The sequence below is a fragment of the Canis lupus genome, chromosome 17 (assembly GCF_048164855.1).
Source record: "Canis lupus baileyi chromosome 17, mCanLup2.hap1, whole genome shotgun sequence".
Lineage (NCBI taxonomy): Eukaryota > Metazoa > Chordata > Mammalia > Carnivora > Canidae > Canis > Canis lupus.
The window spans coordinates 54,888,816-54,914,159 of NC_132854.1; the positions used below are offsets into that span (position 1 = coordinate 54,888,816).

At 53.7% G+C, this 25,344-nt stretch overlaps 1 protein-coding gene and 1 long non-coding RNA gene across 3 annotated transcripts in view; one reads left to right on the plus strand and one right to left on the minus strand.

The window, feature by feature from the left end:
* The window catches only part of SERP2 (stress associated endoplasmic reticulum protein family member 2), a 21,083-nt gene extending 9,293 nt beyond the window's left edge, over positions 1 to 11,790 (plus strand). Inside the window, exon 3 of one of the 2 annotated variants that reach the window (XM_072782993.1) lies at positions 4,650 to 6,252. In XM_072782993.1, the coding sequence (XP_072639094.1) occupies positions 4,650 to 4,726 (77 nt within the window). In that variant the 3' untranslated portion in view covers positions 4,727 to 6,252. Of the gene's footprint in view, positions 1 to 4,649; positions 6,253 to 11,345 lie in introns of those variants that run through there. The other variant, XM_072782994.1, reaches the window with a different exon arrangement.
* Positions 11,791 to 16,248: 4,458 nt separating this feature from the next.
* LOC140608132 (uncharacterized) lies at positions 16,249 to 18,325 on the minus strand. The gene is made up of 3 exons (XR_012010149.1): positions 17,518 to 18,325; positions 17,091 to 17,278; positions 16,249 to 16,915 (listed from the first exon to the last, which is right to left on the minus strand). It is a non-coding gene; the product is annotated as an uncharacterized lncRNA (long non-coding RNA).
* Between the last annotated feature and the right edge of the window lie 7,019 nt (positions 18,326 to 25,344).

Here is a 25,344-nt window from a genome sequence, read left to right on the forward strand (position 1 = left end):
TGGGCAAAGTGCTCTTTTTAGAAACTTTTTTTTTTTTTTAATTGAAGTTCGATTTGCCAACATGTAGTATAACATCTTTTTAGAAACAGAGTCCGTGGGCCTGGGATGGAGACACACGGAGGTCAGGCAAGTTATAAGGAATGTGCATCTTACCTGTTTTCTTAGCTCGATTATGGGAAAGGATTAAGGCTGGGAACACGTTGGCGTTGAAGTATATGCGCTCACTTACTGGTCACCCTTACTCCCGTGTGTGTGCAAAAGCGAGTTAACAAACCTCCAGGAGGTCACCGGACCCCTTAACCACGGGGAGCCATGTGTCGCAGCTTGACCCCTTGCTTCCCGGCCCCTTTGCAGGCCTTCCTCATTCTCCGCACATGCCTTTCATGCCTGTGGGGCTGATAAGAGCCAGATAGTGAGAAAGGAGGGAGAGGAATCAGGGCAGTGGTGAGGGCACAGAGCGCAGGCACCCAGGGACCCCGGCGCAGACATGCACCCAGAGAATGCTCACCCCCTCCCCAGGAAATCAGATAAGGGCGCCAGACCCCCGGGGGCTGCGCTGAGGTCCAGCCCAGGCACACAGTCATAGCCCTCACCACGTGGCCCTGTTGAGACACAGTTGGGGGAGCTGCCCAAACACACCCCTCTTCAGAGCAAGTAGATTTTTACTCTCCATGGTTGCAAAAGGGCTCTTGGGCAAGACACTTCTTTGAAACCTGACCAATTGGCCATAAGAGGATAAGAGGTTAAGAGGCCTCGGAGAGGGGGAGGGCTCTGGAATGTGCCAGATGTAGGTTCAAAGCCTAGAGTGGCCATCAGCTGGACAACCTTGGATGCATTATTGACTCTCTCTATCGATTTCCTTACTGATCGAAGAGGGATCCCGGGGGCCCCTCCCCAGCCTCCCCTGGCACTGAGTGACTCCAGGGACATCGGTGCTGGTCCCCAGCAAGCTTGAAAGCTGCAGCTTCCGACACCGTGGCCCTCGTGGAGAACAGTGGCTCTGCAGCTGGGGCTCGTGTGCCGTGGGGGGCTCGGCTTCCTTTTGCCTTTCCTCCTTCCAGGCTCAGCCACTCGCGTCGCTCTTGATCTTTGAAAAAGCCAGAGGCCCTGCCTCTCCGAGGATGGGTGTCAGCAATGTAAATGATAACCCTCTGGGTGCACGAGACTATTTTCCGATGATAAAGCAGCAAAATCTTTCAGACCTCCCCACCCAGGACAAAGGAAGCACCCACGTGCAGACTAGAATTAACCAATAGGGGCTTGTACTTTAAGTTGAATAACAGAAATGGAACGTGAAGCTGCATTTCCTTAAGGCAACCTGACCACACCACTGTTTGGCTGCAGAAGTTTTCTTTGCGAGATACAAGGGCTTTGGGAACAGTGTGTTCTTTTGAGACATGGTATCACCCGGATAGGACATGGATAGGACAACTCGGGGCCACACCATTCTTTGTGTCATTTGCTCTATTGTTATTCATAGTATATACATTCTGTCCAAAACCCAAAACCTGTTTCTCAGAAAGCCTGTTATAGTCTCCCCAGATGCGTATTCCAAGTAGACCAGAAACTTTTCTTTTCTTTTTTTTTTTTTTTAAGATTTTATTTACTTATTCCTGAGAGACACAGGCAGAGGGAGAAGCAGGCTCCCTGCGGGGAGCCCGATGTGGGACTCGAACCCAGGACCCCAGGGTCACGCCCTGGGCCGAAGGCCGACGCTCAACCGCTCAATTGCTGAGTCCCCCAGGTCCCCCCCACACCCAAGGCCAGAAACTTTTCTCGTTCAAGTCTTGGCCTGGGACTTGGCAGGTGGCGTTTGTCCTTCCATGATTTCCAAGGACCCCAGGTGCACGCAGAAGCCCAAAGGATGCTCAGAGGCTTTGCTGTGTTTTTCTCTCTCTTCTTTATAAAAACATTATCTTCCATTTCTGCGGGCGGTGGGGCCTCTTTCCAGATAAGCAGCCCACCCTGGCCGTCCAGGTCCCCTCTGGAGCCCGCCTCCTTGAGAACCTGCCGTAGCTCCCGAGCACTGCTTGTTTTTATCTTGAGACTCAGAGACAAGCGCGCCCCGGAATGTGTGTCTGAGGAGATGCCGTCGCCCAGATAGGCCCGCTACTATCTCTGGAAGCCACTTGCCATCCCCAGGCAGTGCCCCAGACCGGCAGTGAAGCCAGTCATTGCAGGGGGGACCCCAGAGCCCTGGGTTTTCCTCTCCCCTTTGCCCTCAGCAATTTTAAGAACTTTCCTGGGAAGGATTGTGAGGCCTGAGCCAGGCTCTGGGGTTTGGGGGGGGGGGGAGGTATCTGCTGCAGTTGACTCCTAACACCCGCCACAGCAGGGTCCCAAGCTCATCTTTGCCACCCGTGGCCCAGCCTTTTCCTAATGTTAGTGCCACAGGTTGACAGGACAACCGTCTTCAGCCTTTTCGGCTTTCCCCTGGGACTAGAACTAGTCCAGGCCTCCTGGACTCCTTGAAATTAGGTCTTGTCCTTAAACGTGTTGGTTGTTCTAGACAGTTCCGTTGGGCAGTGAGCATATCCACCTGTCTCGTACCCCGTGGCAGTCCTTCCCCTTTCCCAGCCCCAGTGGGCAACTGGAGACAGAGGGCCCCAGTCGGAGGCCGCGCTCTTTGCAACAGGGCCTCACCCTTCTGGGCCTCACCCTCAGGTCCTCAGGGACACTTCCACTGGGGTTCATGGAGTGCTCACTTGGTGCCATGACCCCTTGGTTTCCAGAGGGAAACTCTTACATGCCAGCCACGGCCCGGTCCCTCCCTCAGACTGTCTCTCCCTCACGGATTCCTGATTTCAATTTTCTTCCTCTCGCTGTGGCCAAGCCTGACTCTCCTTTCCTAAATTAGAGATGATGCGAATTGCAATGGCTACCGAGGCCTGGGTCTTCTCGAAACAAGGTGAGCTTGCATCCCCCATCAAAGGGAAACCCCTCGGGTAATAGGATTAACCAATGCCTGTTATTTCCTTCAGACTTTTCTCTATTTCCCAGTTTTGTCAGTGAGCATATATTACTTCTATCACCAGAAAAAAAAAAATGAAGTGTATTTGAAGAAGGAAACATCTAGACTAGTGCATTTTCACCTTAAAAAAAAAAAAGCAGCTGAGCTCTGCTCAAATCTTAGAGGGAAATTAATAAAAGGGCATCTGTCCTGGTTTTAGTAGGATGTGTGTGCGTGAGAGCGTGTCTATGTGTGAGTGTGTGTGTGACTGTGTGTGTGACTGTGTGCGCGTGCGTGTGTTGCTGGATATTATGATTTTTTTTCATCCCAAGAAGGGAACAGACATCTGGACTCTCCTTGCCCGTCAGATAGGAAGCTGTGTCTGGCCCAGCGCTGGCCTCGATCATGACAGAGCTAATGCCTCTCAGCAAAGGGCCTGCTAGGTTTGTTTGGCACACGAATTGCGAGTAGCTGCACTGTTTCTGGGCAGAGACATTTCCTTTGTGTGTCACTTAACAGACGACAGGCTCCTGTATCGTCCAGGGCCCCTGCCTGCCTGTGGGTGCGGGGGGGTGGAGGGGATAGCATGCCACAGGCAGGTCCGTCCTTGAGGACAGCCTATTCAGAACAGATACGAAGAAGTGATTCCCCGAGATGCTCTCGGCTGGGCCTGAACCCTTCCCGTGTCCCCAGCCTCGTGTGTCAGGGGGTCCAACTGTCTCCCTTTACAGAAGGCATCTCCGTGTCTCTGGAAGGGCCAACGCCCCGATGCTCCCTAGGACTGGCTGTTTTTGTTAAGAACAGTGCGGAGGAGGGAAAGGACCAAGTCGTGTGTGTGCCAGCATCAGGGCCAGGCCCCCGGGCTTGAGACCTGGCTCTGCCACCTAGTAGCCGGTGGCCTCGTCCAACTTATGCCCGTTCTAGGCCTTGGCTCTCCCATTCTTAAAAGACATAGGGATGGTCCCTAGCTCCTAGGACCTTAGGAGCCTGTTGCTACTGTCGTTATGCTTATGACCCTTGGTACACCGTCTCCCCACCCCTCAGCCCCCTCGGGGGGGTTCTGACCAAGATTCTGAATGCACACAGGGAAAGAAAGGTAACACTTCCATCTTCCCAGTGACTTGACTTAGAAAACTTGTATTGGGATAGATAGCCCTGAGGTCCTGAGGGAGCTGTGGCTGTGCCAGCGCCCACCCGGAGAGGTGGGGGACAGGTCTGTGAGCCAGAGGTCGGAGGGGTCACCTCCGCAGGGGCAGCTCAAGCCTCTTCTCTATCTGTAGAAAGGATTCTTTATAAACTAGCAGATGGGGGTGAGCAAGACCTGTTCATAGAACCATGCTGGCTACCATTTCCTGAGGGCTTGTCATGACACCAGGCCCTCCACGTACCTTTGCTCTTCTCATCACGGAATCCCTGCAGAGAAGCTCTGGGGCTCATTTCTCCAGATCATGAACCTGAGGCTTAGAGAGGAAATCAGCCAGCATCCCGCATCACCACTAAAGAGTGAGAGAGGTAGGACCCAAACCTGACCTCTAAATCCATCCCCTTCCTATTGCCCTGCATTCTCTCTCTCTCTCACGGCCTCCCCCACAGAGTAGGACCAGACCCAGCAGAAGTTGTCCACCAACCTTAGGCCTTTAGCGTATGAATGCATATCGAAAAGAACTCCTGTTAAAACATCTCCTACTTTCCCTGCCAGAGGTTCCAGATGTACGGCCATCCTGGGTCTGCCCCCAGATGGAGACAGCCTTGACCCAGCCATGGGCTGCTTGTTGACTGGGCCACCGGGAGGCCCCGATCACCTTACTCTTTTCTGGACTTTGCTCCAGGACCAAGAATTCACCATGTCTGCAGGTCGACCAATAAACACTGGCCTTTCCCGGAGACCTCCAGAACTCTCTCGAAATTGTGATGCTCAAGGGTGGTTGTCACAGCCCCTGAGACTGGCGAGCAGGATGTCTGAGGAACTGAGCAGCCCAGAAGGAGCCCTTCGATGTCACCACGAAGGAAGGACTGAGGACATAGCTCTATGTCCTGCCTCAGGACCTGCGATGGACACTCTGGGAAGGAAATCTCAGCAGCCACTGGCTGCCTCAAGGGGACCTGCGTCCTCCCTCGTTCCAGGCCACCCTCTGCCTTCTGCCCCATGGAGCATTTGGGTTTGTGTACAGTCTGGTCCTCAGAAGAGCGTTTCTGCTGTGTGCCATTTTGCCAGAGATGGGGCCATCATATTCTTTGCTAATAATATTCCTTCTTTCCACAGCGCCTTTCTGCTCTCATGTGTCCCAGGCACCTCTCTCTCTTCCCTCTTCTCCATCTCTGGAGAAGCTACCAGAAAATGCGACCAGGACTAGTACCCTGCCTTTGACTCTCCTTGTGCTGACTCTTCCTGAGAGCTTAATGACTCGCCTTTGCAATGTCTCATTTCTTGACATTTCCACTTACCCTCTCGTAGAACCTGTACTCTTTTCTTACCAGCTCTTTATTTTTCTTTTCATTTTTTAGATGAAAAATAATCAGAATTAAATAATTTCTAGAGTCATCTTATCCTCCTAACGGGTTTTCCTTTGGCCTGTCTCAATCTCTCTTCTCAACAAATCTCTTGACCTTGCTTATCATCAGCCTTATTTTCAATAAAACTGGCCTTCTGAAGCTTCCTGTTGCCTGGCAGGCAGCTCTCTGGCAGCCTCCTATTGTCTCGCTGTCTGACAGTTTCCCCGGGGATCCCTTCCTGCCATCCCCGTGTCCTTCTGGCACTCCCAGTTAGCTGGGATAGATCAGTCCCCAGGGTGGAAGAGGGTTGGGATGACATAGTCCCGGGACTTCAGGAGTTTATGGTCCTTCATGACTTTCCTTCCCCTCTAAAGACTGAGCTCTTGCAATATTGGAATTGAAAAGTAATGATTTGATGTTGACTCGTGGCTCACAGAGTCATAGTTTGAGGTTTTCAATGTACATGTGTTTTCCTCCATGCTCTTTGCAATTATTCACCTTTCATTCCCCCAATAAATATTTACTGAGGATCTACTATGCCCAGAGCTGAGCTGGGCCCAGTGGTATAGTCATGAGCAAAATCATTCAAGGTCCAGGGGTGCCTGGTTGGCTGAGTCAGTTAAGCATCCAGCTCTTGGTTTTGGCTTAAGTCATGATCTCAGGTTGAGCCCTACGTTGGAGTCTACTTGGATATTCTCTCCCTTCTCCTACTCCCCCTCATTCGCAGTCTCTCTCTCTCTCTTTCTCTCAAATAAACAAACAAATAAATAAATAAATCTCTAAAAAAATAAATAAAAGAAAAGAAATCATCTAAGGTCCCTGTTTTCCTGGAGCTCACAGTCTAGTGGAGAAGCAAGAGGAGTTTGTCAAGTAGTTATGCTGAAACGTGAGATTTCAGCCATGACGGTGTTTGAAGGAGAGGCATATAAGGCTGTGAAAGCATATACCACAAAGGCTGGTATCCTCTGGGTAGGAGGTTCTCAAAGTGTGGTCCCTGGACCAGCAGCCTCCGCACCACCTGTGACCTGGTTAGAAATACACATTCTCATTTCCCACTCTGGACCCAGTGGACTAGAAACTCTGGAGGTGGGGTCCAGCCTCTGTTCCACATGTCCTCAGGAGACTACTGTACACACTCAGATTTGAGAACTCTTGCTTCACATGGTGGAAGAAGGCTTCTCGGCAGAAATAACTTTGGGATTATAAAGGAAAACTAGGCAACAGGGTAGGGCGGGAGAAGTATTTCAGACCAAAAGAATGGCATGTGTAAAAGGCCTGTAGTAAGAGCAGAGAGCTTTTGAAAACACGAGGGATTACCCTTCAGAGAGGAGAGTGATACAAGATGAGTCTGGACAGGTTGATAGGGCCAGCCTATGCAGGTCATGGAGTCCTCCTCAAGGATTGGGCAATAGGAAGCTTTTGATGTGCTTTAAACACAGGGATGACACACTCTCATTTCTTTTCTTTTTTTTTATTATTTTTTTAAATTTATTTATGATAGTCACAGAGAGAGAGAGAGAGGCAGAGACACAGGCAGAGGGAGAAGCAGGCTCCATGCAGGGAGCCCGACGTGGGATTCGATCCCGGGTCTCCAGGATCGAACCCTGGGCCAAAGGCAGGCACTAAACCGCTGCACCACCCAGAGATCCCTCTTATTTATTTTAATTTAAAGAATAATTCTAGCTACAGTATGGAGCACGGAATGAAGAGGAGCAAGAGTAGACCAGTTGGAGGTCATCGCAGGGGTCTGGGGGAAGATGGTAGTAACTTGCACTACGGTGGCTTCTGGAGAGATGGAAAGAAAGGTGCATAATCACAAGGTACTTAGGTAAAGTCCACAGGTCTTGGTGACCTGTTGGAGGTGTCCAGGATGGCTCTGGCATTTTGGGTTTCCATTCAAGGTGGAGGATAATGATGCCAAGTTTGGTGGTGGGAAGAGACCATGAGAAGATCCTGTTGAGGTTGAAGTGTCTTTGAGCCATCAATGTGTAGGTATCAGTTAGATGGTGGGAGGTGTGGGTCTGCAGCTCTGAGGAGAAGTCAGGGCCAACAGATGAGTCATCCAAAGCTATGTGCCAGCTGAAATTGTGGGTGAGGATGAGGTCGCCCAGGGAGAAAGAATGTAATGAATAGAAGAAAGCCAAAATGCTCACTGAGGAACGACATTATTCTTGTTTACTGGTCAAGTGGAGTCGGGATGCCCCCAATAAAACCCATGTATGTGAAGAGCTGAAGGGAAGGAAGAAAACTAGAAAACAGGAGAATATAGTGTCACAGAGGCCCAGGGAGGAGAGGGTTGAAGGAGGGAGTGTTCAACAATGGTGAGGAGGGGAGGCAGGCAAGAGGAGGCTGGAAAATGCCCATTAAGTGACATGGGGGAGCTTTGTGGCTTTAGCAAGAGGTATTTCAGTGGAGTGAAGGGAGCAGAAGCCAGAATGAAGTGGATTGGGGTTGGGAATTGAAGGTAAGGAGATGGAGTAAGTGAGTATAGACAGCTCTTTAGAAAAAGTTGGGGAGTGGACGAGAGGGCACCTGTTGATGGCAGATGTCGAGTCAGGAGGATCGTTCTGGTTTGTTGGATCTTTTGAGTGTGAATGGTTCTCTCATGTGAAAGCCTGAGGATGTTACTGCAAGGGGATGGTTAAGTAAAAGAGAGAGACGTGACCATCCAAGGTTCCCAAAGATCAGGAAGCGAACACGTTGCAGAGTCCAGAGGCTCTGCGATTCCGTAGCTCGTGCGCAAGCCTGGAGTTCTCTGGACCCCAGTGACCTGCCTAAGACCCGATGCCCTGGCCTGGAATGCCTGCCTTTTCTTGGCACCTCTCCTCCCTGCTGTCTGGCTTACTACGCACAGCCCCTCTGCTCCAGGCCGCTCAGCTGTTTTCTCAGCTTTGTTCACTCACTGTTAAGTTATTAACTTGTCAGGGTCCAGACTCCCCACTTCCTTTCCCTCTTTGAACCCACTGTTGGCCCCTTTCCTGTTCGCTGCCTCGGAAAGTCAGCGCTTGGAAGGCCGGGGTTACTCTGCGGGTCATTACGGGCAGCCACACAGAAGTACAGTTAACAGAATTGGTAGGGAACGTTGAAGGCTTCTTAAAGACATTAATACAACCGAAAAAGGAATAATAAACCCAACCCTCCCCCCATTACCTTAAAGGTGGAGGCCAATGGGGAACTTGAACTTAGAGTAGTCTCTCCAAGCGGGTTCAGTTTTACAGAGTCACCTGTAAACAGGTGAAGGGCTATCAGATTGTCACATTTTAATGTGTAATGTTAATTCCTGGATTCAGTGGGATCAGGAGTGATCTTTGATTAGTTCTTAAAGCCGACTCCGTAACTGACAAGTTGTTTTAATAAGAGGGTTGCTATTCTGAAACAAGCAAATTTTGTCGGATTTTTCCTTAAAAAGAATTAAGTGGTTTTTATCATTACCTAGCACTTTTCAAGTCATGGATTAACCGAATGGGGCACAATAGACTTAAGGCACAGACTGTTTCCTATTTGTTGACCTACATTTCTTGTCTAAGGATAAAGTTAAGGGAGAAATAACATTTTTGAGCGTTTGATGATGGGCAGATTTTTTTGCTTGTGTCATGATTATTTATTCCTTGCCATGCTTTGAGTCCCATATCATCTACAGTTGCACAAATAGAGAAATCAGGGCTCAGAACTATCAGGGCTCAGAACTCCCACTCAGAACTATTTGGGAGTTCCCTCTAGAGAGCGGCGGGTAGCACTTGGGCCTTAACTGAGCTCTGGTCTTGATGCCCAGGCGTGGAGAAGCATCAGTCATTACTGCAGGGATGGTGACATCAGCGACAGCTCCGGGGTGGAGTCCTCAGTGTCACAGAGCCTTCCTATGTGTCAATGTGTCATATCGTTTAAACCCTATAACAAGCACTGCAAACACCACGGTCCTCATTTTACCCCAGAGGAAACAGGCTCGAAAAGGTTAAATTATTTGTCGGGTCACACAGCTATTCAGTGAAAACCTGGTTCCATCTAACCCTAACATTCCACTGTCAACTTGTTTGTCAAGATTAGGGACGTTTTCCTCCGAACCCAAGAACAAAACATGAGGCAGGGTAGACGTAAATATTTTTCCCCTAATGTTGTTGACTATACAGGGGCCTCCCAGCAGTCCTGGTGAGCTGGACCACAGAATGTTTATCTGATTCTTATCCCTTGTCCGCCTTGGGAGGGGAGGACAGAGATGTCCATGATTTCCGGGAGCTTATACATCTCGGTAAGGTGCCTTCTCACCCAGTTAGTACCTTCTCCAGTCAAGACCCATCCCCAAACCCAGAAGAAGCCAAGGAAACCTCCCAGCACAACCAGAATTAAATATCCCAAGTTGTTGAATTCACTCCTTCGCTCCCTCTGGAGAAGAGCCCCTCCGACCTTCATGCAGAACCGGCTGGCTTTAATGCTCCATGTAATTCTAACAGCCCTGCTGGGTCTGTAGCAACATGATGATAGAAGAGGGGCCACTGCATGGTGGTATGGTGACACCATAGAGGTGAGCGGAGATCATAATAATCAAAACAGAAGCAGAAATGAGAGCCCAGGGCCCAGCCAACCGGAGCTGTTGGTGTCAGGTGGAAAACCTCACATATATTCCACGACGATGTTACAGCAGAGTCTTACCAAGGACCGTTTCTCATTATGGTGACACTGAACATTTATGAAAAATTAATAGTATGTCATGTCTGGTGTGCATCCAATTGAGGAGAGTAGTGGCGATGGGTGCAGGGTTGTTTTTTGGTTTGGTTTGTTTTTAGAAAAAAAAAAAAAGGTGCATTCAGGCCTTATCTCGCCCTCACATCTAGCTGTCCAGGAAAGATCGCCCAGGGCCCTGCGTGTTACTGATCTTTGCACACCCGAAGCCCGGGACCTGGCGCCCAGTGCGTGCTCACTAAAGTTAGATCATGGAATGCCAACGACGTGTTTCCTCAGGGTTCTGGAGAGCCTGTTTTACTGCGGCCGCTCCACTGCTTTCCTGTTTATTCCGTGTTTAGACATGATTAAGTGGAAGGATACCCAGCCTCGCCTCCAAAAAAAAAAAAAAAAAAAAATCGCACAACGCATGGTCGCAGCCGTGTGCATCATGATGCCCGTCGTCCTCATCAGGACCGACCAACACTGCCCTCCGGACAGGGTGCAAAATAGAAGCTGGGCCTCACTCTGCTGGGACACAATTGAACACCATAGCTACAAAAACAAACAAACAAACAAACAAACAAAAGAACTCCCTAGCGAGACCCAGGCTGGGGAGCTGTCTCACCAGCTCTTAGCACAATCAGCAGGGCACCAGAATTCTCTGCGGGCTTACAGGCTCCCAGCCCCTCAGTGTGAACTCAGTGTTGCTCTGGATGGGGGCTAGCCGCCAGGACAGCTTGCTCCCCGGGCTCCCGCACCCAGGGCCCCAGCCTGCTGCACCTGCTCCGACCACCTGGCCCGCCTTCCCAGCTCAGGGGCTGCCTGTTTTCCAGGGCACTGCAGCTTGGGAAAGGCAGCCTCGCTGACCTGTTCGATGAGGGCAGCCCTGTGTCCCCCCAACCCGGTCCCCTGCAGCCACCACCAAAGGCTTCTGGGGAAGGGGGCCCAAAGCTCTCCGCCTGAGGGAATGCTGGCCTTAGCTCCCGCTGGAATTAGCCGGAGTTATCCATAAATCCCCCAGGCATCCCTGGGCAGGCCGAGCAAGGCTGCCTTTTTAAAGAAGTTCACTGACCTCTTGTTAACTTAACTCCTTGTTAGGAAATATCTAATCAGCTGTATGCTAACATGTCAGGGGCCTGGAGTTTGGGGGGGGTGGTCAGCAGAAGCAGGGCTGGCTGCGGCCTGGGGTTTCCAGCTGCGGGCTGCCTCTGTCTGAGCCTGTGTCTTGTTTTCCTCCTTCCAGCTATCTTTCAGATCATTCAGAGCATAAGGATGGGCATGTGAGGAGGCCCCGGGGCTTTGACACTGCCCCCATCCTCTGGAGGGCGGAGGACCACTTAGGCTTTTAGCCGGGTGTGGTGGGAAGCAAACGAGCCACACAGAATAGGGAAGAAAAAAAAAAGGCTCCCTCAATTGTTCCCTGATGACTTCACCGTGGATGTCAGACCAAATTGCCTTCTCACAGGACATCTTGGCACAACCGTGTGCTGGAGCGGAAAGGACATTTTGCTTCTCTGTTGGCGGGGTCGGTAGCTCCCCAGTGCCCGCAGCGGCCCGTCTGGTTGGGCCCTTGGTGTCACTGATGTATGCATGTGGCCCTCTGCACGACCACCACTCTACTTTCTATGGATACACCCTCTCCCCCACTGGGAATTGGTTTTACAAATAAATGTCTTTGTTCAACCTTACGCCACGTGTGGGTGACCCTGAGAAAACCGAAGCGAAGACAAGGCCACCACGGGTCCAGGGGGTGCTGGGTGGGGTGGAGGGGTGGGTGGGGACTGGACCAGACGGTTGGGACTGGGTCAGGGAATCTGGTTGAGGGGCCACAGCTAGATTTACCTTTCAAGATTTGGTTGGTTGGTTGGTTTGCCCAGAAGGAAGCCCAGGCCTTGGATTTTCCACACATTTTGCTTTTATAAATGTTTTGATCTTTTGGGGTTTTTTTTTTTTTTTTTTTTTTTTTTGTTTTTGTTTGCCTTTTGTTGTTCTTTTCTTCCGTGTAGAAAAGGCATTTACAAAGCATGTTGAGGCTCGATTAGCCATTCTCTCCTCTTCGTCTGCCCCAGGGCTTGGTGAGGAGCAGGTGTCTGAGGCCTCTTTCTGAAAACCAACCAACCTCAGGACCCAGCCAGGCCCTAATAAGCAGCACAGGAGGACAGGAGTCCCACCTCTGGGTGAGGCCCAGGGCTGGTGGGTGCAAGCCTCCCCTCCCTGGCCAGCCTCCCCGCAGCCTCTCAGAATGTGGTCTGCCTCCATGGGCACCCCTGCATACGCCGGGGCAGGTCAGGGGGTGCGTGGGTGGGGGATGCATCTCAAAATACAGACCCTGGGGTTCCATCTCAGGCCTGCTAAATTGGAAGGGCCGCAGGTGGAGTTGAGGCTAATGTTTTTGGACGAGCTCCCCAGGTGAGGCGTACGCACCCAAAATTTGGAGGACCACCATCCTGAGAAAGCCCGGTTAGGGAGGGAGGGAGTTTTGTGCCCTTCCAAGCAGCAAGGGGCCCCTGGCGGGGGCGGCTGGTGGAGGCAGGTGGTGAGTGCACCTGCCCTTTCACCCCTGTCCCCAGCGGCCTGAGGAAGCCCGAGGGCCGCCCCAGAGATCCGTGGCGGGACTGAAGGCGTTCACCCTGCAGCTTTGAACAGGCCCGTGTTGCTTTTGCAAATTCCATCGTTGCCTTCCTGGCGGTTTTTTTCATTCCCAAATAGTGTGAGAGCTTTAAAGGTGGAAGTGGCAGCAGCGGCCAGGACCTCCCCCGACCACTCAGGGGCTTTGTTGTAAATAGGACACTTGGAAATAGGGTGGGGGGGGGGGCTTTGGGGCCCCTGGAGCCTTCAGTGATGTCCTTTAAGGTCTTATTTTCTCCCTTCCTCCTCCTCTCTTCCTGCAGAGAAGAGGGGGGCCGGCTCGCTCCAAAGAGAGCAGCCCCAGGGACAGCCCAGCACTCTCAGGGTCCCCTCAAAGGCCACCGCTAAGCCCCTCCCAAGCCGGCAGAAGGCACCTGCCCCCACCAAGGCCCACACACAAGGTGCTCCGCGACACCCCGTTGGCCCCACGCGGTTCTCTTCTAGGATCCGTGTGCCCGAGTGGTCTTAGAGACCTCAGGGCTTGGAAGAAGAGGGGCTCACCTGGCCCACGCTCGCTCGTGCCCTAAGTCCCGCGTGGCCCAGAGCCCACCTAGTCTGGCCTTTCTCCCCCTGCCTGGGAACAGCACCCCACCCACCCACCGCGATAGGCCGCTGCCGGGCGCACGCTCCTCCGGGACCGATGGAGCCTTGTCCTGACACCACTTGGGCCTCGCCCACAGCAGTAGCAGCCAGCGGGGGGCCAGGCTCCCCCAGGCAAGGCAGGGGAAACTCTGCCAGACTGGGCTCCGGGGAAACCCAGCTGGCCCCAGGTGACAGGGTGACAGGTGAGTCAGCTGCTCTCGGTTGGGCTTCCTGAGATTGGTTTGTCCCCCCATATGTGATCACCCACAAATTGGTTTTCTGTTACTTCCCAGGGAGCCTCCCCGAAGTACTTGTATGCCACCCGGTCTGCCCTCCGGGGGCCGCCTCCTATCCCTCTTCTAGAAGAGGAGACAGGGGCTGCCCCCAAGTAATCGAGGGCCACGGCTGATGTACGCCGTCCGGCTGAGACTTCCAGGCGTCTTGGGCCGTGACACGCAGAAAGAAATACATGGAGGCCCAAAGCACGACACACCCACCGAAACGAGTTTTCCAGAACAACACCTACCCTGAACATACGTCATGCACTCTTCCCAGCCCCCGCCCTCCTGGTCTATTTAATTTTTTGTTTTAATGCTGGTTGCACCCTGCTCAGCGCATCCTCTAACCCCTCCCCCCCGGTAGGTCCCACGCACTGGAAACACTGCTCTTCAGCCGAACGTCAGGCCCTTAGCGGAGACAGAGGAGCGAGTCTCACAAGATAAGGGAGTTTGCATCTCGCTTTGCATTCTGGCGAGAGCCTGATGTCACACGGGTCACAGCGCATCCGTACCTCCTGTGGCCCAGAAGCGCTTGCTCCCGGTTCTACGGTGCATCACCAGATCCCAGAGAGAACACTGGCAACTCCTTGAATTCATTGAAATAATATGAAACTAATATCACATTTCCTTTGTCAGCCATCACTCGAGGTTCATCACGATTCCTGGTGGTCGGGATGGTTTTTTGGTTTTTTTTTTTAAGCCGGAATCCACCCTGGGTCGACTGAGAATCAAAGTCTCCAGGGAAGATGGGCCTACACGTGTATCATTTTTTAATTTTTTTTTAGTGTCCAGAAGATTCCGATGCTGCCCATCCACCAGCTGGCATTTGGGAAACAAACTCACCAGCTTGAACTGTGACTCAGTTTCAGCCAAAGCAGGGACTCACTCAGCAGGAGTACCCCCAACCCGAACTCTGCAGCGACCCGGCACGATAGCTTCTCCCCCTGATGTCTTAAGCATTTGGGCTTCTGGGCAGAGCTGAACAACAGTGAGACACTATGTCTCATTTGGCTCCAGGTCTTGCATGTCTTTGGTGTTCCAAGTAGCTCACAGAGTCGGGCACAGGGTGCTTGATACTTGACACCCCCGGCCCCCCCCCCGCCCCCCCGCCCCCCGCAGCTCTGTAGGAGGGGAGTGTGCATGGTGGGAAGGCCACGGGCTTTTTCCAGGTCTCCACCTTCCAGGCCATACTTACAGATCAAACACTGTTTCTGGAAAGGCCAGGACACCCACGAAAGGGCTCGCTGGTTCAGAAGACAGGGAAACGCGCGCTCACCTGTAGGCCGCACTTTGCTAAAAGACAATTCTCATCTTCTGCAGACGCAAGAATATTCTAGCTTCAGGTCCACGCACTGCCGTGCTGCAGCAACAACTGAAAAGCTCAGTCACCCAGCCAGTGTTTCCTTCTCGCTCACGCAAGTCTGACGGGAGCAGGCCAAGCTTCCCTGCGAGGGGTGTCTCCATTTCCAGGTTGCGCTGCCGTCACAGCCCAAGGTCCCTTCGGCACAGACAGTGAAATGTAGTGGGACAGCATCTTCGCTGCCCTGACCCTTTGCATCCGCTCACCACGACATTGGCCCCTCTGCGAGTCCCATGACTGCAGGGAAGCCTGGGAACCCATGGGGTGCGCATGGGTATCTGGGGAACTCTGTTTCCGCCCTAACACTGTATCTTGAGCGGGTTATGTTGTGTGACTGTGAGGCTCAGTGTTTAGTTAAGAGCAGGTTTCTAGCCATCACTTTTTCTAAATTTCTAACTCTCGCCACACTCCTTAGGCCTCAAAGGCCCTGCTGTGCCCAGCTCACAGACAGTGGCTAAGAGAAGGCTCGCTGTGTGCCGCGGGTAGGTGACCAGGGCATCACCCCAGCCAGGATGCTTGTCAAGCACAAAGCGGGGACTATGAACAATTACACGAGGACCCCAAACATAAAGGGTGACTGTCCTGGGCAGACATACGGTCAGCCTGCCCGTGGACTGATGCACAAAGCCACATCTCAAGAGACACTAGATCACGTTGGAAAGTTTTGCACTTTTGCACACCCGGAGCAGAAGGCCGACTCCCCTCAGAATGTTAGAATAATCAAAGTGAGACAAGTAACTAATTGACCTGCCTTGGCAGAGCCATGAGAAAATCTTTTGGGACCACCAAGGATATCAGTCCTCTCGGTGCCCCAGTGTGAGTGGGGAGTCAAGCAGGAGGGTGGCCAGAGCCAAGCTACCACCTTACCGGTGGGGCCGGCGGAGGTGCTGGGAGGCTCGCTCTATCTGCGAAGCAACTGGAAAGTTTCAGCCTGGAATGTTCCAAATGCCATCTGTCAATACAGAGGCACAGACTACGTCACGGACATCCTGTATGTCTTCAGTATACAACCCCTACTCCTAGACTTCTATTTTATGTTATTTGGACAGGTACAAACGTGAAGTATTGCGTTAGGGACTCAAGGAGAACGGAGTAGAGCTGCAGAGACCTCTGGAAGAAAAGCCCAAATGAATACTTTTTAAACTTGGCCATTTCTTCTTGGGGGGGGGGAGGCAAAGGGAGGTACAGACAAGAGAAGGTTTGTCTCTGCTAAGACAAAAAAAAAAAAAAAAAAGCCAGAAAGAAGCATTGAGTCATGGCCCCAATTTTACTGCAAAGCATCCCTAAGCGTTCTCCAATCTTCACACATATTTAGTGTTTTTAGTCCCCCCCAAGGTAGGTCGACGCACAACCAGCACGTACAGAGGGCTTGCCGCGTACAGAGACGACTCCGATCCTTGTTGCATCTGCTCGTGTATTCCTCACAACACGCATGGGTGGGGGCTGGAATCATTCCCCACCCACTGATTAAGAAACTGAGACCCAGAAGTTTTGAAAACTCTGCCGGAAGAGGATGCTGCTGGGGAAGCGGGGAGCTGGGGCTCAGACCCGGGTGTGAGCTCCTCCCCAAGGTGCTGCCCTTAACAGGGCCTGATCCTCACGCACAGAAGGAGCCCATTTGGGTTTTGTTCCATTTTTATTTTCACTGCTATATATTCCCAGTGTAGATCAGTGACTGGAGCCCAGTGATCATGAAATGAATGCTCGGCTGAGTCAGCAACTAGTAGCCCCTTGGGGAATACACACTTGCAGCCAGACTGGAGGGGTGGCAGGTGGACGTGCAGGGTGGAAACGGCCCAGGACCGGAGGTCAGGCCCTGGGCTTCTTGCCTTGGCTCCTGCCCATCGTTTCTTCTCTGGACCTTGATCTCCTCGGCCACACATTTGAAGATACCCTGCCCTCCCACATCACAGGGCTCTTGTGGGCAGCAAATGATACCATGTATGGGCCATTGCTTTGAACAAACTGTAAAATGTATACAAATTATATCTGTATATAATTATATCTATGTATACAATTACCTACGTAATCATTGCTGGCAACCGTATAATAATATAATAATAATTGCTACTCTGGATGGGCGGGGACTGCATAGAAAAAAAAAAAAACAACAAAAAGCAATTCACATTCAAAATTCTACCTCTACCAGGCGGACCCCGGCTTAGAAAACCATTCAGGGTGGCCTGGGTGGCTCTGTGGTTGAGCATGTGCCCTCGGCTCAGGGCGTGACCCAGGGGTCCTGGGATCGAGTCCCACGTCGAGCTCCCTGCATGGAGCCTGCTTCTCCCTCTGCCTGTGTCTCTGCCTCTCTTTCTCTCTGTGTCTCTCCTGAATAAATAAATAAATAAATAATCAATCTTTTTTTATATAATCTTTAAAGAAAGAAAAGAGAAGAAACAAGAAGAAAAGAAAAGAAAAAGGAAAAGAAGAAAGAAAAGAAAAAAGAAAAGAAAAGAAAAAAAAGAAGAAAAGAAAAAAAAGAAGAAAAGAAAAGAAAAGAAAAGAAAAGAAAAGAAAAGAAAAGAAAAGAAAAGAAAAGAAAAGAAAAGAAAAGAGCAAAAGCAAACCATGCTGTCCCGGGCAAGAGTGCGCAGGCGGGGAGGGTGGACGGGTGAACACGGCGTCCCAGCCGATGGAGAGAATCCAAGGCCCGTGCACGACTTCAGTGCCACCGTTTGGCCTTATGACCGGTGTGGATTGTCGTTCAGGTGCGACTGCGAACTGACCCGGGCTCTGGAGGCCCCCGGAGCCTGTGGAGACGCTGACCCACTGGAGTTTCACTCTGATCCCAGTTTATCTTCAAAGGTCCTCGTGTGTCACCCCTGAAGAGAAAGGGGCCGGGACGCACCGTCCACCAACACACGAGATTCAAAACGGATGTGGGAGGAAAGGAAGAAAGAGGGGAAAGGGGGATCCCTGGGTGGCCCAGCGGTGGAGCATCTGCCTTTGGTCCAGGGCATGATCCTGGAGACCGAGGATCGAGTCCCGCGTCGGGCTCCCTGCATGGAGCCTGCTTCTCCCTCTGCCTGGGTCTCTGCCTCTCTCTCTCTCTCTCTGTGTGTGTGTGTGTGTCTCTTATGAATAAATAAATAAAATCAGAAAGAAAGAAAGAAAGAAAGAAAGAAAGAAAGAAAGAAAGAAAGAAAGAAAGAAAGAAAGAAAGAAAGAAAGAAAGAAAGAAAAGAAAGAAAGAAAAAAAGAAAGGAAGGAAGGAAGAAAGGAAGAAGGAAGAGGGAAAGAAGGGAATGCGGGTGGGGAGAGGAAGGAGGAAGGGGGCGGAGGGAGTGAGAGGATCCTCTGACCCTGTCGCCCCCTCAGAGTCCCGACCCAGACCCAGGTCCTCCCCCGCCAGCCTCTACCCGGAGGAGCCTCAGCCCCCAGGGACCCGTCTGCAGAGGGACGGTAGGAACCTGCCCCGCGCTGACACCTGGGTTATTTCTGGCTGAGAAAAGGGCTTATTTTGCCTTCGGACTCTGATAAGCATCTGCAGGCTGGATATAGGGTGTGGGGGGGACGGCAGGTGCCCCTCGGGTGGGGAGGCTGGAGCACGATTGCCAGGGGACGGGCCCTCATCCTGAGGATTGGGGGTGTCTTCGGAGCTCAGGACGAGGAGCGGAGAGTGGGAGGCCCCAGCACCTGGCACCCCTGCACCCCCCTGCACACCGCTGCAGGGGACACTACGGGACTGTCCTTCTGAGGAAGCCGGCATGGCTGCCGGAACACAGGACGACGTTCAGCGCGACGCTGACCCCAAAGGTACCTGCGGGTGAGGGGCCATCCCCTCAACAGGTGCTTGCTGTCTCTTCCAGAAGGTGTTTCGGGGGGGAATAAAGGAGGAGAGTGCACGGCGCGTAGGGCCTGCTCTGGGGGTGGGGTGGGGGGGAACTCGGGCTCTTGCTGCAGCAGGAGACACCCCATGTGTCCCAGCAGGGGTCCAGGCACAGGCTGGGCAAGGAACGCAGCGCGCACGGCCCGAATTAAGGTCGCTCATTGTCAGAAGTCACCAAACTTGTATTTCAAGGGCCATGTCGCTGGTGCTCTCAGCCCGAGGCCGGCCTGCGCCCCAAGGGACCCAAGGGACCCAAGGGACCGGGCTTGGCTGCAACCCCTCCAACCACTCGGGACAGCCCGTGGCTGTGGCTCCCCGTTCCCTGCAGCCGGGCCACCACCTCAAAGCATCGTGCTTGTGTTGGGGAAGATCCCTGGGGGCTCCCGGGGCCCAGGAGGGGCGAAGGCGTGAGGGAGCGACCCAGGTGGGCCTGGGGCCCAGGGGACAGCGCAGGAGGGAGGGCGGCAGCTGTCCCCTGGTAAGCCACCCCGGCCACGCGGCCCGGGGGCCGTCGGGGTGCCTCTTGGTGCCCCTGCCTCTCTCCTCAGGCTCCCAGCAGGGAGCCGTGACTGCCACCCTCCAGCAGGACTACCCTTGTCGCCCTGGACGCGGGGGTGCCACAGCGTGGCCTCTCCCAGCCTCCGAGCTGCGTCCCGGCGTCCCGCACCGGCTCTCCAGAGGGGCCGCCTGGCTTTGCCCCCTGCGGGCAGCCCCTGACCACCGCGACCCGCAGCCTGAGGGGTGGGGGGCAGACGCAGGCGCTTGCTCGGGCTGGGATCCGCATCCTGCTCCGGGCGGCCACCTCCCGCCGGAGGCACCAGGACGGTTGGGGTCCCCCTGCCGGGGAAGGAACCCTCCTTCGGGCCTCTCCCCGGGCTCGGTGGAGAAATGAGGCAGCATTTTAAAAATGTGAACCCAAAGTGCCCCGTGATGGCCTGGATGGAAACCCAGCAGGGAGCGCGCGGGGGCCCCATGTGCCTTGTCCCTTCAGAGCCATCACGGAGTCATGGGGGTGCGGGCAGTGGGGTCCCGCTGGTCCTGGAGGAGCTGCACTAGCCTGGTCAGGGCCCGCAGGGACCCCGGACCCGTCTGCATCCCGGGATCCATGGGCTGCGCGGGAGCCCCCCTGAACCCTGCACATCTGGGAAGCGCTTTCCTCCTGCAGAAGATGGGAGGGACCCAGGGGATGGGGGGCGGGTAGGAGGGCAGGCAGGGGCCTCGGGCCCACCGGGGAGTCTTTACTATTAAGGGTGGGGGTGCTATGCGGCCCCCAGACCCCGCGGTCCCCATCCCCTGAGACCTCGCTGGCTGTTGCCCGGGGACCCTCGATGATGCACTGGTGCCCAGGTACCTGGGGAACCCAGAAAATCACTTTTCCTTTACACAATGGAGCCTGTGTTATGTAAATTTAAGAATACAATAGAGGAGGAAGGTGAGAGCCGCGCCAGCCGGCAAGGGAGGCCTGCCCAGATGCCAGCTTTTGTTAAATTGCGGGGGTTTCCAGGCCCCGCTGCTGCCCCCGCCCCCTCCCGTGCTCGGGCTCCCCACCCAGCACCTCTGGACCCAGCGCCTCCCCGCCCCTGTGACCAGCACAGCGTCCACGGAGCACTTACCTGTGCCCGGTACGGTTCCAAGGGCTTTTCAGGACTTGGAGCTCCCAAAACTCCCCGAGGAACTCCCCTGCTGCACGCACACGTGCCCCCCTCGCCCGGGCCTTCTCTCACGCACACGCATTTGCACACACACCCCACACACCGGGGCCCCCCTCTGTCCATCGCACGGCGGCGTCTGGGGTCCTCGGGCAACAAACCTCCTCGGAAGGAGCAGCTTCAGAGATGAGGAACCTCAGCACCTTGCCTCTTGCTGGGGCATCTGGAGCCCCCCCACACCCACCCCCCGCCCGGGTTGCCTGCAGGTGCCTGGGTGCTGACACCTCCTACCTGGGTTAAAGCTTGTGGTTAAAGCTTGTGGTTAAAGCTTGCTGACCCCACGCTGGGCTGCCCCCCACCCCGGGGCCCAGGCCTGCTGAGGGGTGTCCCCTCTCTCCTGAGGGAGGCGACAGGCCCAGAGCAAGGGGGGCCACACAGCAGGCAACCGCCCCTCCTGGCCGAGGCCATGTGGCAGCAGCACCAAGTAGAGCACCAAGTGGAACCTGGATTTGGCTCCTGGCCCTGCACCAGCCCCCTGTGGGGTTCTGAATTTCCCACAGGAAACTGAATTATATTCTTTTTTTTTTTTTTTTTTTTTAATCTTAGGGCAGTTCTTTCAAACAAAATCAGGGAAGCCCCATATAAAAGAAATACATGCAAGCAGAGGCGGGGGGCTCAGCACCCTCCTCTCTGCAACAGGCCTGGTCAGACTCGTTCCTTTCCTAAATCGTGCAGAGGGCAGACCTCAGGCCTTGCCGGGTATTGGGGTGTCGGAGTGTCAGGTGGGCGTTCCCCGTCTACCAGGAGCTTATAGTGCAGCGGGGAGAGGGACAGGAGAAGGGACAGCAGGAGCGCCCCTCACAGGCCCCTGCGTTCTCAGGGGCCACGGCCAAACAGCACCTGTTCAGCTCAAAGGAAAAGTGATGTACAGCCATTGATCCGCATCTGGGGATGCACCCCAAAGGCCCGAAAGCGGGGGCTCACAGAGATCGGATTGCACGCCCGGACTCAAGGCAGCATTCTTCACAACAGCCAAGAGGTGGAAGCAACCCAGTGACCTTCGACGGCTGAAGCGAGAAGCAAATGTGGCCTGTGGAATATTACTCAGCCTTCAAAAGGAAGGAGGCATTGGGACACAGGTTGCCGCACGAACGACCTTGAAATAAGGCGGTCAAAAAAGACAAATGCCATGTGATTCCAGGTACCCGAGGTCCCTAGCATAGTCAAAGCTCGTAGAGACGGAAAGTAGGGCGGTGGTTGCCGGGGGCTGGGGACAAGGACCGGGGAGTTGTCAACCCAGGGATGGGGAGTGCCACTTCTCCGAGACTGGACAGCTCTGGGCGGGAATGCAGTTAACACCCCTGAACCGTACATTTAAAAATAGTGACGATGGTAAGTTTCATGTTAGACACGTTTTAGCACAATTAAAAATATTTTTAAGATTACTGAGTCTTGGGGGATCCCCGGGGGGCGCAGCAGTTTAGCACCTGCCCTTGGCCCAGGGCGTGACCCTGGAGTCCTGGGTCGAGTCCCACGTCGGGCTCCCTGCATGGAGCCTGCTTCTCCCTCTGCCTGTGCCTCTGCCTCTCTCTCATGAGTGAATAAATAAATTCTTAAAAAAAAAAAAAGATGACTGAGTCTTCGTGTCCGAGAGTGGCTGAGGTTTGGCGGGGGCTGGGGTGGAGAAGAGCCGAGGAGGCCGAGGGGCAGCAGGCCTCTCCTGCATGGTCTCAAGGCCTCTGCGTGCGCAATTCTCTCACCAGGTGCTTTTCCCCTGCGTGTCTCCTTGGCTCGAATCCACCAGGCTCTCTCCGCGGATGTCACCTCCTCGAAGAGCCCTCACTGACATCACTAACTAAAAGGGCGATCCCGCGTGCACACGCGCACACACTCTTGCACGCTACCTAGCACCCACCTTAGCTGGATTTGCGTCCTTCACGGGACCTGCCACCACCTCTCACGTGGCCCTTCAGCTGTCCACGTCCGCGCTCCTCTCCTGACCCCCCCGCCGGAGCATAAGCTTCACCAGGACAGGGACTGTGGTTTCTGCTCACTGTTCTCGGCCCCCGTGCCTGGCACATCGTGGGCGCTGATGGGACTTTTTCGAAAGAATGGTGATGAGTAAACCAGTGAATGACAGCTCGCCTGTAGGGCTCGGCAGGCCCCCACTTCGGAGTCCCATCTGGCCACGCGCCCGCCTGTCTGGGATTGTCTTTCTTGCCTTTACCTCTCTCGAGAATCCGGCAGGCAGGTGATGTCCAGTTGGGGCCGTGGGGATGAGGGCTGAGGATTTGATGCCGAATCATAGCTGCAGAAGATCCATTGCCATCTTCTCAACTCTTCCAACTTGGCTTTACGGTTCAGATACCAGGCGAATGACAGATGGTGAGTTGGGAAGGGAGAGTCAATTTTAGAGAACATAGAACTCAACGTTTAAAATAGAATCCTACAGGGTTTGAGGTGGAGAGGGCCGCAGACTTGGGCTGGGTTTGAAGCAGCGAGACAATACCCAGGGGCGAATGGGCTGTGTGGCCCTGGTGACTACCACCCCTGGTGACACGGACAGGCCTGGGCTGTCCTGCCGGTCAGGCTCCAAACACGACCAGGGTGCTATGACAGGCTTTTGTTGAGGAGGAGAGAGAGCTGCTGGGGGCAACGGGGACAGGGAGGCGAGGCCCAGGGACCGTGGGGCAGGCACATAAGACGAGCTGTCCTCTCCAGGCTCGCCCCAGAGCTCTCAGAGCAGGGTGGTCCCTCACACAGACTTGGATCAATCGGATGTTGAACCTTACTCAGACCCATAGGCGTGTTTTAAGAGCTTTAATTTGCCCTTCCCCCTAAATTAGGCCAAAGCTAAAAAAGGCCAACTTTGAGTAAGAATTCTATGAAAAACTGAAGGCGGAGTGGCGATGTTGTTTGCTTCTCCGAGGCCACCAAGTCAGCTCCCACTGGATGCATCGTCACCCTTCTCAGTCATCATGCCTTAAATCCAACCGTTGGAACCAACCACAGACTCTCCAGGATGGAGGGAATGCTCAAGGACCCTGGGCCAGTGCTTCTTAGGCTGTGGGCTGCAATCCTGTCTCAGGCCGTGAAATCAATTCAGCAGACCCTAGAATTGGGGAATTTCAGCTTGAAACAGAACAGAATTGAATAGAAAATATCCCCGCGTGTTGCACATAGTAAAGGTACACGTTGCTTCCCAAAACTTCTCGTTCACGTGTATATAAATAGACGTGTGTGTCCTGCCCTGCAATACGAGCTATGTTTCTTACCAAAAAAAAAAAAAAAATTGAAAGCTACCCACCCGGGTCCATTTTCAGAACAGGGCTCAACACTCCTATATCCAGCCACTGTTTAATCATTCCTTAATTCCCAAATTTATTAAGTGCCCATGGTATGGAAGGCACAGTTCTGGCCCCCGGGAAACAAAGATGAATAGAGAACACTGTGTCGGGCAGGGGCCCGGCAGGAACCAGGTGGCATGCTCTAATTGGGTAATACGAGGAGAGTTTAATAAAGGAGCTATTTATCTGGTGGGCAGGGCACAGGGAGACCTGAAGAGATAGGAACCCAGGGCTGGGGCCTGCAGAGCAAGGCCGCAAGGGGTGAGGGAAGGGAGGTGTTCCCAGAACCCAAAGCCGTGCGGAGAGGATCTTCTCGCAGGAGGTGTCGCCCTCAGTTCAGGGGGGCAGCCAGTTCACGGTACCTCTGTAGGAAAGGAGCCAGAGGGATAAACACCTGAGCCTCGCTCTCCTCTCTGTCCCCCACCTCCTGTCAACAAGCCCCCCGTTGGCCCATCAGGCCCAGGGTGCCCTGTCGCCGGCCCCATGGGAAAGCAGGGTGAAGGCGCTGGAGAATGAACACGGAGTTTGGAAAGAAGGTGACCCGGGACACCTGTGGGGCTCAGGGGCTGAGCCTCTGCCTGGGGCTCAGGGCGTGAACCTGGGGTCCTGGGTTCGAGTCCCACATGGAGCCTGCTTGTCCCTCTGCCTGGGTCTCTGCCCCTCTCTGTGTGTCTCTCACGAATAAATACAATCTTTTTGAAATAGGAAAGAAAGAAGATGGCCTGTACAAACACAATTCCTGCCTCCAGGAATTTAAATCCCATACTCATATGGGGTGGGCAAGTGTAGAATCCACACCATCATAGGCACCCCATGCTGGCAGGAAGGTATTAGCGAGGACTTCTGGAAGCACCTGGGAAGAAGCACTTGCCTCTTCAGGTAGAGTGAATATTCAGCTTGGGGGGAAAATGGAGGCAGGGCAGAGACTTTTTTTGGGGGGGAAATAGTTTATGTTTAGGGTTACCTTATACTCAGGCATATACTGCATGCATGATCATTTCTCTTTTTAAGTTAGCTGGAGCTGAGCTTCCGTCCTGGCTCGACGTGCAGAGGAAACTGCACGCGCAAAAGTGTGGAGGTGAGAGAGCGCGGGGCCTACAGAGAGGCCTGCTCAGTCTGTGGCCTGATGCGGACGCAGGCGGCAGAAATTGGATAAGGCTCCCTCGGTGGGCTTGGGTCAGGTGCCGGCTGTGTGAGCGATCAAGAAGCGGTTAGGCAGGCAGTGACACAAACGTGCATTTTTTCCAAAGGATCTTATTTATTTATTTATTTATTTATTTATTTATTTATTTATTTGAGAGAGAGAGGGAGAGAGAAGAGTGAGCAGGGGGGAGGGACAAGGGGAGAGGGATAAGCAGACTCCTTGCTCGGCAGGGACCCAGCTACAGGGACTTGGTCCCAGGACCCCGGAATCATGACTTGAGCCGAGGACAGGACAGCAGACCCTCAACTGACAGAGTCCCCCAGGCGCCCACAGGTGTGCATTTCAGAAAGCTCACGCTGGGAGCCCTGTAGGAGACAGGCAGATGAGCCCACCCGGAGGAAGGGGGCTGCTGCAGAGCTGGGGGA